The sequence below is a fragment of the Aquila chrysaetos genome, chromosome Z, assembly GCF_900496995.4.
Source record: "Aquila chrysaetos chrysaetos chromosome Z, bAquChr1.4, whole genome shotgun sequence".
NCBI lineage: Eukaryota > Metazoa > Chordata > Aves > Accipitriformes > Accipitridae > Aquila > Aquila chrysaetos.
The window spans coordinates 86244384-86258215 of NC_044030.1; the positions used below are offsets into that span (position 1 = coordinate 86244384).

Here is a 13832-nt window from a genome sequence, read left to right on the forward strand (position 1 = left end):
ATGTATGCAACTGGTAGAGCAGGACATAGGCAAAGGTACTAAAAATGGTAGTATAAAAGTAAGAAAAAAATTACATTTTCAGATGCTCAAGAGAGAATTTTTGTCACAAACTTTATGTATGTGGGTCAAGGCCAGCTGCTTTCAGATGAGCTGTTGTAGAGGCTTCCTGGAGTCTAAAAAGCTCTGTTTATGATTTTCATCTGAAATATATAGAGGCAAACTGGGCAAAGAAGAGATTAATCATTGTGTTTTATCTTGCCCCAGTTTCCATTTGATAAAACAATATTAAATTCTTTAGTCCATATTTTGTCAATATAGGACTTGTCAACAGCTTTGTGTTGCCATCAGAATGAGATCTCTGCAAGAGCGAAAAAGCTGATTTCTGCCTTTGGACTACAAATGTTTTATAACATCCCCTGTAGATTTTGATAAAAGGAAACGTACACAATTTTGAACAAATGTTTCTCCTTATCTTAGGAAATTTCAATACATTTTGATTGCTCAATTGTTTTCTGAAAGCATACCTCCCATGAAATGGGTCATATGAACTATTTAGATAAATTCATATATCACTATGGAAAACTGTTACATATGGAATACAGGTATGATTTTTATTTATATATATATGTGTGTATATATATATATATGGCATTACTCTTTTTAAACCATAAACTGGATATTTGCAAGTTCAGATTTAATGTTTACTGCCATGGTGAGGCCAGTGGGAGGTCTCCTGTTCCCATGCCTGGAGCAGGGCCAGTGACCATACCCAGGACAACAAAAAGCCCACGGAGAAGATCATCCACGACAGACATCTGCAGCTTTTGTTTCCAAATCCTGAGGAAAACAGTGTTCTGCGTTGTTTTGCATCCAGTCCGGAGGGACATGGAAAGGTTTCCAAGTGATGCTGGGGGACTTTGCCTCTCCTGAAGAGGGGATGAACACTGGGCACTTGACCGTACACCTGCTATTTATACCTCGGTGCTCTGCATCTCATGAGTTAACAGTGCACCATTTGCTTCAGCTTTCGGAGCAAGAGGGTTTGAAGCACAGTCTAGTCATGCCTGGGATTGGACTTTCTGCAGTTCAACCTTTGCCATGTTGGATTATTGCAGGCGTGTTGCTGTTTGCCCATTTGAAACCTTCCTGTGCTCGTTTTTCTGCACGTGCCTTCCTGCGTGAAAACAGCCGCCGGTACATCTACAGCCTGATATCAGCCCCAAAACAGTTGCATCGTCTCATACTGTGACTGCAGAAGGCATCAAGTTTGGCTCTTTTTTTCTGTTAGAGCTTTTGATGGCTCCGGGCTTTTGGTTCTGAAGCTATTTTGCAAACTCTGTGCGTAGCAGCAGTGAAAGGATGAGCAGTTCAGATCTTTTTCAAAGAGCTGCTTCCTAAACAAATAATGCAGTGGTCTGTAACGCTCTTTGCTAGAGAAAAGAAATAAGAAGTATCCCATTTATCAGAATAACTCCTTCTGGGGGAAAAAAAAATAAAAAAGCCTTTTAAACTCTGTCATCTGGCTATGTTTACCAAGCAGGTGTAGGAACTCTTTCTTAAGGTCCAAAAAATGGAAAGCATCTCAGAAGACATGCTTGAAATTTTAAGAGGGGTTATTCCTGCATATTGATTGTGTTTCCTGATGCGCTGAGACATGGTTGAGACAACTACCTCCAGATACACTTGAAAAAGAAGGACTAGAAAGTCAACAGGTGATGTGGTATCTGTTCACCTAATCTTGCAGTTCTGCCCCAAGCCCCAGCATCTTTCCAAGAAGTCTGCCGGTTTATACTTGCTTATAAGCAAATTTGCAAACGCCCCTGTCTTCGCTGAGCTCTTCAGCTGTCACCAGGACGTGGGCTCCTTCGTTATCAGGAGCTGACCATAGGTGGGAAGAAGACACAAGTCCTCGTGCTCTGACCCGTTTAAATGCTGATGGATGCGGAACCTCAGTGCTGAAAGCTAATGTTTTACATCTCAATGCCTGACAGTGTGGTCAAAGGAGAGAGGTGGGTGCCTTCAAAAAGCAGCTTTTCCCATCCAAGATAAGCAGGTTCAGCCGTGGTTGTGAGGCTTTCTTCTCTCACCACTGGCCAAAGAGGGAACTTGTCGACAGCTGTGCACACGGAGATGGATCCTCACCTCGGTGTTCTCTGAAGTCAGTGTGTGACCCGCGGCTCCTCGTCCCTGCTGGGTGCGCGAATACGCGGTGCGGCCGCACAGCGTTACCCATCTCGGTGGGTACTGGCATCCGTCTTCCAGGATGAAGAGCAGCCTCTGGAGAGATACTGAACTGCATAACATGTATGAGTAAACCTTTCTCTCTTTTGACTTGTATTTCTGCCTTCCCAGAAGATGATACCTAATGGGAACAAGGTGCTAGAGGGATGCTTTCGATTTTCTCAGATGTCTATGTGTCTGCTCTGGGCAGAAGCTCCCATTGCCCCTTGCTTTTCAGCCATCCTCCTTACTCTGCTTTTACTCTGCTACGTCTGAGCATCCTTATTCTGCTGGGTTTCTAGGGGGGCTGCAGGTCAGCAGCGAGCTAGAGCTGCCGCCAAAGGCAGCTTGCTGTCTTCAGCTATCTTCTGCTCTATCCTGGAGCAGGTTTCCAGGTGCTCAGCACCATAACTGCCTTACACAGGGAGCTCAGCTTTTCTGTGGGAACAGAAGAGCCGCTTTCCTGATGGCGCCGTACACCTGACAGCTTGTGTTGGCTGTGAGAGCCAATGACTTAGTTTGCAAGCTTGGACCTCCCAATGACCTAGTTTGCATGGTTGAACCTCCCTGGGGACCCCCACGGGGCAGGAAATATCACTTACAGTCTCTGCTGTCTCATGTGAGAATATTGCTCAGCTTATTTTCTCCGTATTTTGGACTGTTTAAGGCAAAATACAGCAACAGTGGTAGTGCAGGGCCGTGTCTGGTTCAAGGGAGCCAGACGATACAGCAGCAAGCGTCATTCCCCCTCCAGCTCTCCCGCGCGGGTGGTTGGCTTGCAATGAGCGTTTTGCAAGGAGAGAGCATTCCCTCAACATCTACCGATCTGCCTGTGTCGTGCAGGAATACCTGAAGTTTGCAAACAAGGAAGCTGCTCGAGTAAAGCATGAAAAAGGAAAGAGATTTACAGCAAAATGACAAGAGAATTTTTGGCCAATTTCCAAGTGCTGGAGGCCTGAGAGGATGAAGAACCGTTGTCACCGACAACGTGATTTTTTTTTTTTCAGCGAAAAACTTGAGTTACTGAAACATTTGAAAGACCTGGGGGAAAACAGAAGTTAAACACAGAAGTGAGAGGTGAGAAATGATATGTAGGTTCATATGGATGCACCTTTTTGTACCTCTGACAGTATGTTACCACCTTTAATACAACTCATTAACAAAGTAGGAAAATCAAGTTTAAAGACTGTTTAACCTCCATTAAAAAAGGCAGTTCTCAAAGAAACAGCTGATTAGTCAAGATTTTATAATGGTTTGTTCCAAAAGATGGAATAATACAAAGAATAGAAGCTCCACTGGAAACTGGTGGAAGCTGAAGAGAGAGTCTATTGTCTGACCCCCAAAAAACCCCAAATGAGATCTGGACATATTTGCTGAGTTATGCCCAGCTCATACGTGACTTTCTGGCTGGCACTGAGGGTTTCCATCTAAACTCGGTGGGACAGGATTTTTGTACTTGTCTTCTGTAAGACAAGAAACCCACCAGTGGATTTGGGAAGGAGGTGGAGAGCAACAGTGATAATACAGTGCAAACAGACGACTTCAGTAAAGATATTGAAGTTGAAAATGAAGTAGAAGCTCACAGGTTAGCTTACTTCTTAAATTAGATTATTATAAAGGTAGTCGAAACCTGAGGCCTTGAAACTGAATGAAGCAATAGCCTCCAAGTAGCAGTGCTCTCACACATCGTTTGAGTTTTTTAGAGGGAAATATAACCTAAACTGTTGCCAAGTGAAAGCTAGAGATAGAAATGATTCATGGAGGTGTGTTGGCTTGGAACAGAGCATAGATAATCCTTAGGGGTTTAAGCCCTACCTACTCTTTAACATGTAAAACCTTACAATGCAAATGAGATTTACCTCCCATCTCCTACGTGCTTAGATTTCCATGTTTATCCAAATATTGAATAATGTTTGTATGTCTTAATAGCAGAACAGAGCCAAATTACCATAAATTCGGTCTTGGCTATCCCTGACAAACCGTGTTGTTGAAATACTGTTTGTTAAGAGTTATTTGTGTTCCTGTCTCTCATCAGTGAAATTGCCTCTGATTAGAAGTTGGGCCTTTGGAGTTACCCTCAGTGAGTAAAACTGGAAGAGTCTGCTGCCTTGGGATGGTTTTAAAACTTAAAGCATTTCAGAAACATTTCTAGCCCAAGAACCCCCCCGACATGGACAGTGTAGCCTGAACCTTTCCCTGGTTGCTGCCTGGCTGGCTCCGTGTTGCAGCCATCCCAAATAAATGGCATCTCCAGGTGCCAGTCACCGTATTAGAGCCAGAAATGAAATGGGCAGCTGTTTACGCAAATATTTTTACAATGAAAATGTCATGTATAATGCCTTGAAAAGTGCTTTTATGCTAATTCAGAAAGTACCAAACTTCAGAGTCAGGCATGCAGGGTTAGTTTTTTTAAGTCTCCAATATCCTGACTAAATTTTCCAATACATTAGGCTCCCGCTAAGATGTTTCAGTGTGGGCTAAACATAAAAAATAGTAACATTTAGCAGTCTCCCATGGAGATACCCAATTTCCTAAGCACAATATAACCCCAGGGTCACAACATATTCACACGCTGCAGTGTAGTACTATGAATAGGACTGCTTTAGAGTGTCATCTTGGTAAACAGAATTACTATATACCTTACATTTATCTCTATTTTGTCTGCTTTTACAGCTGAACATTTTGCAACCTTGCTTTCTTGGGATCAAGTTGTTGTAGCTGTGCAATTACGCTGATTGAAAAGATGATTACACTGAAGTCTCTTCTGATGATAATCATCTTCCATTTGTTTAGGGCCATTCATCACAAAATACTTTCCAAATTGGTAGACAAAGTTATGCACGTGAATTTCTTCGCAATCCACAGAAATACAAGTACCTCTGGAGAGGAATATGGCAGTTGTTTAACAGTGCACAGCAGCAACAAACAACTGCAGGAAAGTGAGAAAATGTGGGGTTTTTTGCTAATTTGCCAAGAGAGCTGATGCAGACGGTGGTTGTTTGCTGCAGAAGTTATCTGCAGTAAGCCCTGGTAATTCCCTGCCCTGCACTAAATTTTCAGAATTTTTACATAAGCCCTTCACCAACCAAAACCCACCCTCAGGTACTATTTGTCTGACCTAAGGGATGGCAGTGCCAAAAAAAATAGTGCCCAGGGCTCTTCTGGAGTCGGAGTCAATGCTCTGCTCCAGCAACCTCTGCCTGTCTAGGGGGAAGATGTCTTTTCCCTGAACCACTGTCCCAGCAGAGCACTACTGGCATCAGCTGAGACTGTGCCACCTGGAAAGGTTCGTTTGACTTAATGAAAAAATAATTAGCTTTGGAGGAATGAGATAGCCACAGCAGGCTGGTGGCATAAGCTTGGTCTTTGCCAGAAGAGTGGCTTTTATCCCAAACCACTTCTGCCACGGACTTTGACTGCTCAATTCCGTATCGGTAGAGTCGAAGAAGAGCTTGGTAGGACTTTACCAACCTTTGTGATTCACCTTGACATGAGGAAGCGGGGATGCTGGTCTTGGCAGAAACATGGACATACCGTCACAGCTCTTTAGCCCAAAGCTGATAAATAGGACAAAATAAAGCAGGGGAAAAGACAAACACCTGAAATTTTACTATATTAATTTGGAGTGCAAATATTGCCTCAACAGCCAAAACATTTTTGGAATAACAATAACAATCATATCCCTTCTTTTTTCTTTCCTTTTTTTTTTATGTCAGGGTTAGAAAAGAGGCGATCTTTTTGTAAAAAACAAGCAGTTCTGGAGTTGTATTTCCAAAAGCGGGAAAATAAATTAAAGAAAGCTTGCTTAATAGTGGTGGAAAGCCACGTGGCAGGTGGACAAACGTGCCCACGATTTTCTGTACAGCACCGTCCCTCTGCTGCTGTTCCAACTGCTTGTGTGCAAAAGCAGCTGTCTGAATTATCCCTGACACCCGTGGAGGGAGCACAGACGGATGCTGCCATCACACCTTAGTTTGTCACTCTAACGAGCACATCTGGAGGAGGGAAAAAACCAACAGAACAAGGCAAGCTGCTCAAAGGGCTGAAATTCAGCTTGCTTTCAAAAGCCTACTTTGATGACAGATTTTCCCCAGCGCATACGGGATGACTTTTCCTGCGCTGTTTAATGGTTTAAACATTGTCAGATAGGCGCTGTCTCAAGCAACAAACTTGATTTTGCTGGTTTACCTGTCACGCCGTATCTGATGCATTTTTCTGCCAACAGGTCGTCACGGGGATGGCTCCTACTGGCCGGTGGACACCAACCTGATTGACAGGAGCAGTCTGAACGGTAAATACAGGCTCCATCCAACCATGCTCCATAATTAAGTACAGTTTTGGTGACAACCTCCTATTTTTCTTCTCTTTATTGCTCTCTCGTTCCTCTCTCTTACGGCTTGGAGGCCACCCACCGTGCCCACTGGTCGCACGCTGGCTGTTTTGTAGGGAAGAGTTATCTCAGCTGTTGGAAATCCCATCCATTGTGCAAAATATCTGCTGCAAAACAGACTGTAGTTTTAACCAGAAATGTTGACAAAGAGTAGGGTCAGGACACTGTATATTCTGTTTTGGCTTTCTTAAAGCTGATCCCCAAACTACCCATCAGATTTCCAGCTGACGCAGTACTCCGAAAGGCATGTCGCTGGGTATGATCATCCCATCGCAAGAGGTGTTTTAGATATATCTCAGACCGTGGGAACGCCTCTGAAAAAATAACATCTTAAAAAGAATTGTAAAATGCATTTTACGTTATTATATTTCAATTTAAGCTTTCTGCAGAAAATACCATTTTTAAAATTAATTAATCCTGCCCTAAAATAGGAAGAAATGAGAGGAAACCCCGTGGATTAACAAAAATTAACTGAACCTAATCAGTGCCAGCTGGGGAGTAGATATGCCATCAATAACTTCTTATTCCTGACCCCATCTCCGTTACTTAATGAAGCATTGTCATCTCACATTATTGAATGAAACAACAGACAAGATTCCCTCAAATGTGGTATCGAGTGAGGTTTGAAAGTACAAAATAATTACAAGGCACATAGCCGATTAACTCACACTGATTATTCTCCTCAGTCAAGACAAGGAGGGAATGCAAAATTTTGTTACTTTTTTCTGTCTTACTTTGCTGCAGCCAACACACCACTGTTTAAGGCTTTTCTCCTGTTCTTCATAGTAGTTCATCATAAATATAGGAAACCTGACTTTTGAGAAGTAGAGGGAGCTTCCAGGGCCTGCAATAAAGGGTAGGGAGAGAAAAAAAAATTGTTTTTCTTGATAGTTGCTGTATTTTATGTGGTATGTTCCTTCAGTGCCTTTTACTCAGCATGGAAATGAAAAAGAAACCAAACCCCAAAGTCTTTGGGATTTCTGTACTAGACCGTTGTAATGCCGAAAGGATGGCACTAACAGCTGCTTATCTTACTCAGTTGCCTGAAAAAGGCAATGAGAAAAGGGCAAATTATTTAAATAGCATAATTAGTTGTGTAAAGAAAGGATATTAAGGCAGAAAATCAAGGCAGAATATTACAATTAAATTACATCTCTTGCTAACTAAAACCGTTATTTGGAAAGATTTGTCCTTTTCTCCTTTCGCATTCAGTCGTACCAAAGGCAAAATGAAATCCCAGTCAAGTCTTGTTTAGTTTGTACATGGGAGGTTGTGGGTGCGGATGATGCCATACGAAAACTCCTGAGTTATTTTTCTTGTGAAATCTTGGACACGCTATAGCACAGCTCTTCCTTTTGCATCCCATTGCACCGAATATTTAGTTTTTCTCCAAGCTTAAACGGAAGGATATTTGGGGGTTTGTGAGTTTGTAATCTTATAGGATGCCTGGAAGATTGCCTTAGCAGACAGAGCAAAAGGATTACTTGCTGTTTTGTGCGGGTGTCCGTAACATATGGCCCAACGCTGTGTAAACAGAGGCGTTATCTAACAAGATTATAAAAATATAAATTGTCCCATTCCCAGTGCAATGGGGCAAATATTTTCGAAAGCAAGGGACCAGTACTTGAAGACAGTTTGACTGGAACTCGACACCAGAAATGATGTTATTTTCAGTCCCAGTCTCGCTGCTGCATTGAAACCAAGAAGCTCATCACTTCAGAAGATTGAGCCCTTAACCTGCTCAAATGTTGCACAGGGATCTGGTCAGCATAGCAATAAACGAAATATAATGTGATGCAAGACTGACTGTGGGGTGAATGCAGTACTGACAAATGAATCGGGCATTCAGGTTGGCTGATACACAAGAGATATATTTGCCTGTAAATACCGAGAAAGACTATACGGGCCGTAAAGAAAAAATCCATAGTCCCTGTATTTCCATTTTCAGCTGATAATAGCAAAAATGAGCTGAGAGTTATTGACTCCCAACATCACGTTATTAACACCCAGAAAATGCAAAGTCGTTACTGCTTAAATATTTTGCTGTTTGCTATACCACTGAAAGGCAGCGAGACATAAATTTTGGCTCTTTATGGCACCCTTCTGCACCCTCCGTCTGCTTTTTCAGAGGAATTCGTGCCACCTGACAGGCTTTATGTGTTTTATTTTACGGGTGACTCCTACAGAGGGAGGGGAGCAAATCCAGCGCTAACCATCCCCTCGTTGTCTTATCTTTTTTTCAGAGCCCCCCATCGGGCAGATGCACCCTCCGCACGGCAGCGTCACCCCCCAGAAGAACAGCAACCTCCTTGTCATCATCGTCGTCACCGTCGGCGTCATCACGGTGGTGGTGGTGGTGGTGGTGGCCGTCATCTGCACCAGGCGCTCCTCGGCACAGCAGAGGAAGTACGTTCTCACCTCGGGGGATAGAAGGAGAAGGCGGCGACGCTCAGCTTCAAAATAGATACGGGCAATAGCGTTCGTACCGCGGAGTCGTGGGTTCCGGGGCTGAACTGCAGTTTGGGCCTCGATCTCTTGGGTTTGGAGGCGTTACTCATTGCTGGTGAGCGGAGAATATCCCCAGGATGCGGAGTAAACCATGGAGAATAAGTACCTTCTGACGTGGCGAGCCTTGAAAAATAAGTCTGCCCTGCACAGCTCTCTGTTGTTTATATTGCCAAGTATAATTCAGACACAGGAAAGAATCAATTCCATTGATTTAAAGGGAGGAAAAAAAAAAAAAGTATTTGTCTGTGCCAGGTGATGCTGTGAGACTTTCTGAGTCTGCAGCCCTGCACCTGCACGGCCGAGAAACATAGACAGTCCTGCTCGCTTGCTAACCTTTGGGAGGATGCTATCCTCTCCAGACAGTCTGTCTCCAAAAGTCTTCCAGTAAAAAGCATCCAGAACTGTTCTGCAGATAATTCTTGTATATTTGAAAAAAAAAACCAAAAAAACAGTCTATAGAAAATTATGGGGAAGAAAAAATCTTTAGGATTCCTCTGAAAGGCTGTAAAACGGCAGCAGCGTAAAGCACAAAGCTTTTTTTCAGTTTTTATGAGAAATTAGGAGTGGGGTCAATGGGTTTGAAACAGAGCTGGGTTTGATGTATTTAATGCATTGAAAATTATTATACTATCATTTTACTATTAATTCATTATTATGAATTATTATTATACTAGTATGAAAGACTGGACCTGAGAAAGTGAAGTTTAATCATAGTTTGCCCACAAGAATGATAAATGCTTGCACAGGCCAGACATTATTATGTTGATTTGTACTGATGCTTAAAAAAGGGCGGCACGATAAAAGAAGGGATAGTCAGGGAACCAAACAGCCCCCACGTTTCCTGAAATCAGCTTTGAGCTGGTCGAGCACAGGCAGATGGCAGCTTGTAGTGTTTTACAGTCACTGGGGCAAGCGCTTTCTCTAAGGGTGGATATTTGAGGGTAGATTTTTTTTTTAAATAAGAAAGCTCCCATTTAGGCAGAAAAGTAAGGGCCTACGTTTTTAGGAGTGCTGGAGTAGTTGAATGATGAACGGATACAAAAATCTGCTTCTATTGTGAGTCTTAGCACCTGAAAATCAGGCCATCGTCTGAAGGCAATGGAAATTCTTCTGTTGTGTAGAGTTTGGTGAATCAAGGCTAAAGCTCTCTTAAGTTTCTAACAGGGAAAAGGGAATTACAAGAGAGAGAAACAGATTCATCTGTCCAGAATTAGGTGTCTAAAACTTAAATATCCAAGTTTTAATTAATCAACCTTGACCTCCTCTGTAGCCCCTGGGGAGGAACAGGAACGTTCAAAGAATCATTCATCTTAGCCTAAGACATCGGAAGACTTGCCATCTGAAGATGCTTATTGCTGTCCAGTCATTAAAAAAATGTGAAGCTGGTGGATTTGGATTTGCTGTTTAACTTCTAAATGTCTATACTATGGGCAGGTGAATCTCACCCAAGTTGCCCCAAACGAACCATTTCTGCACTGAAAGTGGGGAAAAAACAGGGCAATAAAAATTAAACAACGGATCTTAAGTTTAGCACAACAGGAAAAATCCTGAATTTCCTCAAAACAGAAGTTGTTGGTGGGAATGACTTTGTTTCTGACCTGCCTGGAGAGATGCACACTATGACACAAAGAGTTTAGATTCAGGTTTTTATTGGCAGCTGGTTCTTAGTTTAAAATCACCGATGAACTACTGAACAAAAGGACTGCAGTGAGGGTAAAGGCCAAGTCTTGTTGGATAATGCATGTGTCCTTCCCCAGAGCAAAAACTTGCAGGTGATGGAATAATCTCCTGTAAGCCTTCAGTGGAGGAAAGTCATATTTCTTAAGTTAATTAAAACTTGGCTGAACAAAGCACAATAAAGCATATTATACAGAACAACCTGGTACTGACCTAGGTGGCTTAGTAGGTATTTTCTGTCTCTGCCTTCTAGGGCAGAATGAAATATCAGCCATACAAACCCTGTGACAATTTGACACCAGTAAAAAATAGGGGAGAAAAATGTGAGTAAAGATTCAGGTGCAATAACTTACCCAGTTGTGCATAAGGGGAACGTATGGCTCCTGCAGTAATTGAGATTCATACCCTCACCGTAATTACGTCTTCCGCAGCCCGAGGTGCTCGCCGTCCTGCACTGGCAGTGTCGGCTGATGTGGTGCCAGGGAGGATGGGCGATGGGGTCACCCATCAGCTCCGTCCTTCAGGGCACTCCTGGTCCGGGCAGGTCAGTTCAGAGATAAGCTTAGAGAATATGAATCCCAGCTGAATCTGAAAATAAGGGAAAATACCACTTTGTACAGCATACACTGCAGGACCTGCTTCTTCCAGGAATTTTTTAAGGCTTCGAGGCGTAACAAAAATTTGTAACGTGCCAGAACAATTAGCCTATGGACTGGTAACACGAGGTTATGATTTCCACAGGAGAAAAGGTGAGGGTGGACATGTAGTCCGAGCCTGGTAGGTAAACAGTGCATATTTAAGCCATTAAAAATGAAGCATGGTCTTGAACAAGTGCCCGAGCAATTAGGATGCTGGGTGGGGGAGCGGTGTAAAAAGAGGCTGCAAAAAATGAGCTAAGACTAGTTTAAGTCCCATATAAGTAATAGGGATGTGTCAGTATACATTTGGGAAGGCTCGGAGGAGGCATTAACCGAAGCGTAATCAAACTCAAACTAACGGGGAATGAGTTGGCAGCCGCTAAAGAGCCTCCGTATTTCACTGCTGCGTTCCCTGGAGATGCTCCTGGTTTTCTGCCTGTCCTCCACGCCGGGGAAGCTCGTTAGCGGTGGCCTCTGCCCCATCTCTTCTACGATGGTGTGAGGCTGGATCTTACCATGGGGGAGAGGCCCGTGAAGCCAGGTGATAGGAGAGGCAGGTACTGGTTTCAGCTTTTCAGGACAGCTGGCAGGAAATAGAGAGGCCAACATGAAATAATTTTTCATCTGTAAACACTGGGGGAGATTTTCTGGAGGAAGAATTGTTTTGTACTCTTCTCTTTTTTTGTTGTTTTTTGGACAGGACCTCTATACCATTTGAATTTCCTTTAATATAGCCCAAAAGGCAAAGTGCACATTTTTGCCAAGTTAAGAGTAAAGAGCAGAAAATACAAAATAATAACTCATGCATTGGAAGGATAATTAAGGTGAAGTAATATTCGCATTTATTGTTGAGTATCTTCAAAGTGCTTTGCAAACAACAGTGCAGGAGGCTCAGGATTCGCGCGGGAGGTGGTTACGGCTTATGGGGCCGTTGCTTGTGTCCTGCCTTGAAACTGTCCCTGCTCCATGAGAAAAGCCGTCCGATCGGCCCAGGACTGGATGGTTACCCATGGTTTTTTTACAAGCAAAAACTTGTTTTGCCCAGGAGAACAATTTCTGAGATCTTCAGATAGAGACATCTTCAATTGTTGTTAAAAAAAGAAACTAGGCTGAGTTGTTATAACCTTAAATGTTTTCTCTGGGGTGATGTAACTGTAAAATGAAGGCAATGAAGAGTAATCTCACTCTGCAGTATTTGAAAAATTATCCTATGTAGCATGTGTATGTTGTTAGGAGCTTTATGGGTGTGCTGTATAATGGCTGAAGTCACTGCCCAGGCGGTGGTGTGCTGGAAAGGATAGAAGCAGACAATGCGAAAGAGTGAAGAGTGTCCTCTCCAGAGAGTTTATTTATTTTGAAAGTACAGCTTAAGTTCTGCTGTCATTATTCAAGATCGCATGACCATAATATATATTTTAAGGGCAGAGCTGAATTCTGTTTTTATATCCGTCCTTAGGAAAAAAAATATATATCATTATGGTATGCAAGCTGGATGCATTTCATGTAGTAAAATAATTGAACAACAACAGAAACGCTGCCATCTGAGATCATTTTTTCAATTCCAAACTCTTGTCTTCCTAACCCCTGCTCCAGTTATAAAATGGGTAATGGACTAAATTTGAATCCTGCTGTAAATCTCAACACGAACTTCCGAAGCATCGGTTTCCATTGCTGCAGCTGAGGTTTGAAGCTGATGTTGAAGCTTTTATGACTGTCTTCTATAGATAAAATGTACTTGCCTGGTGCAGCAAAGATCCTGCCTCCCCCTGAAAATGAGAGTAGATGCATTTTCAGAAGCTGAATCTCAACTTCTGCATTGCAAAAACAAAACATTCCAGGGAAAGATTTATTTTCGTTTGTTATTGATGACCTTCTTGTATGCACTCCTGGCTCTGATTCAATTTGCTACTCATGGGCTGTCAGAACATCAATAATTTGTGAGAAAAAACAATGCAAACCAAGCTAGATCATTGCATATATTTTTAAATGATATCATTGCTGTAGCGGTTTTGTACTTGTGGTTGGAATGACACATTCATTATAACCACCTATTTTGAGTTGTGTATAAAATTACTTTGGGGCTGAAATTTCTCTTGCCTAGCTCAGGCCTGGAGAAATGAATTATTTTCAATGGAAAGTGACAAAAAAGCTGCTGTATTCTGAAGTGAAGAAAGTAATTCCTTGTTTAGAACCAAAATTATGATCTTTTTTTGAATGAGACAGAAAAAACAACTTTACTTTTTACCTTTAGGCAGGTCATACGTTAAGGTTTGAATGAAAGTGCTCATAATTATTCTTGTAGGTGTTAATCAGGATGGTACTAGGGTCTGTACAAGAAGGTATTATAGAACTGCCTTTATTCCATGTTCTTTATTCCTGTTCCTTGAAATATTACCGTT

At 42.4% G+C, this 13832-nt stretch overlaps 1 protein-coding gene across 4 annotated transcripts in view; it reads left to right on the forward strand.

Annotated features, from left to right (window-relative positions):
* DCC (DCC netrin 1 receptor) overlaps positions 1-13832 on the forward strand; it is a 573034-nt gene that overhangs the window by 525998 nt on the left and 33204 nt on the right. For all 4 annotated transcript variants that reach the window (XM_030005494.1, XM_041121032.1, XM_030005495.1 and 1 more), the window contains exons 22-23: positions 6446-6511; positions 8854-9016. In XM_030005494.1, coding sequence (XP_029861354.1) covers positions 6446-6511; positions 8854-9016 — 229 coding nt within the window. The remainder of the gene's footprint in view (positions 1-6445; positions 6512-8853; positions 9017-13832) is intronic.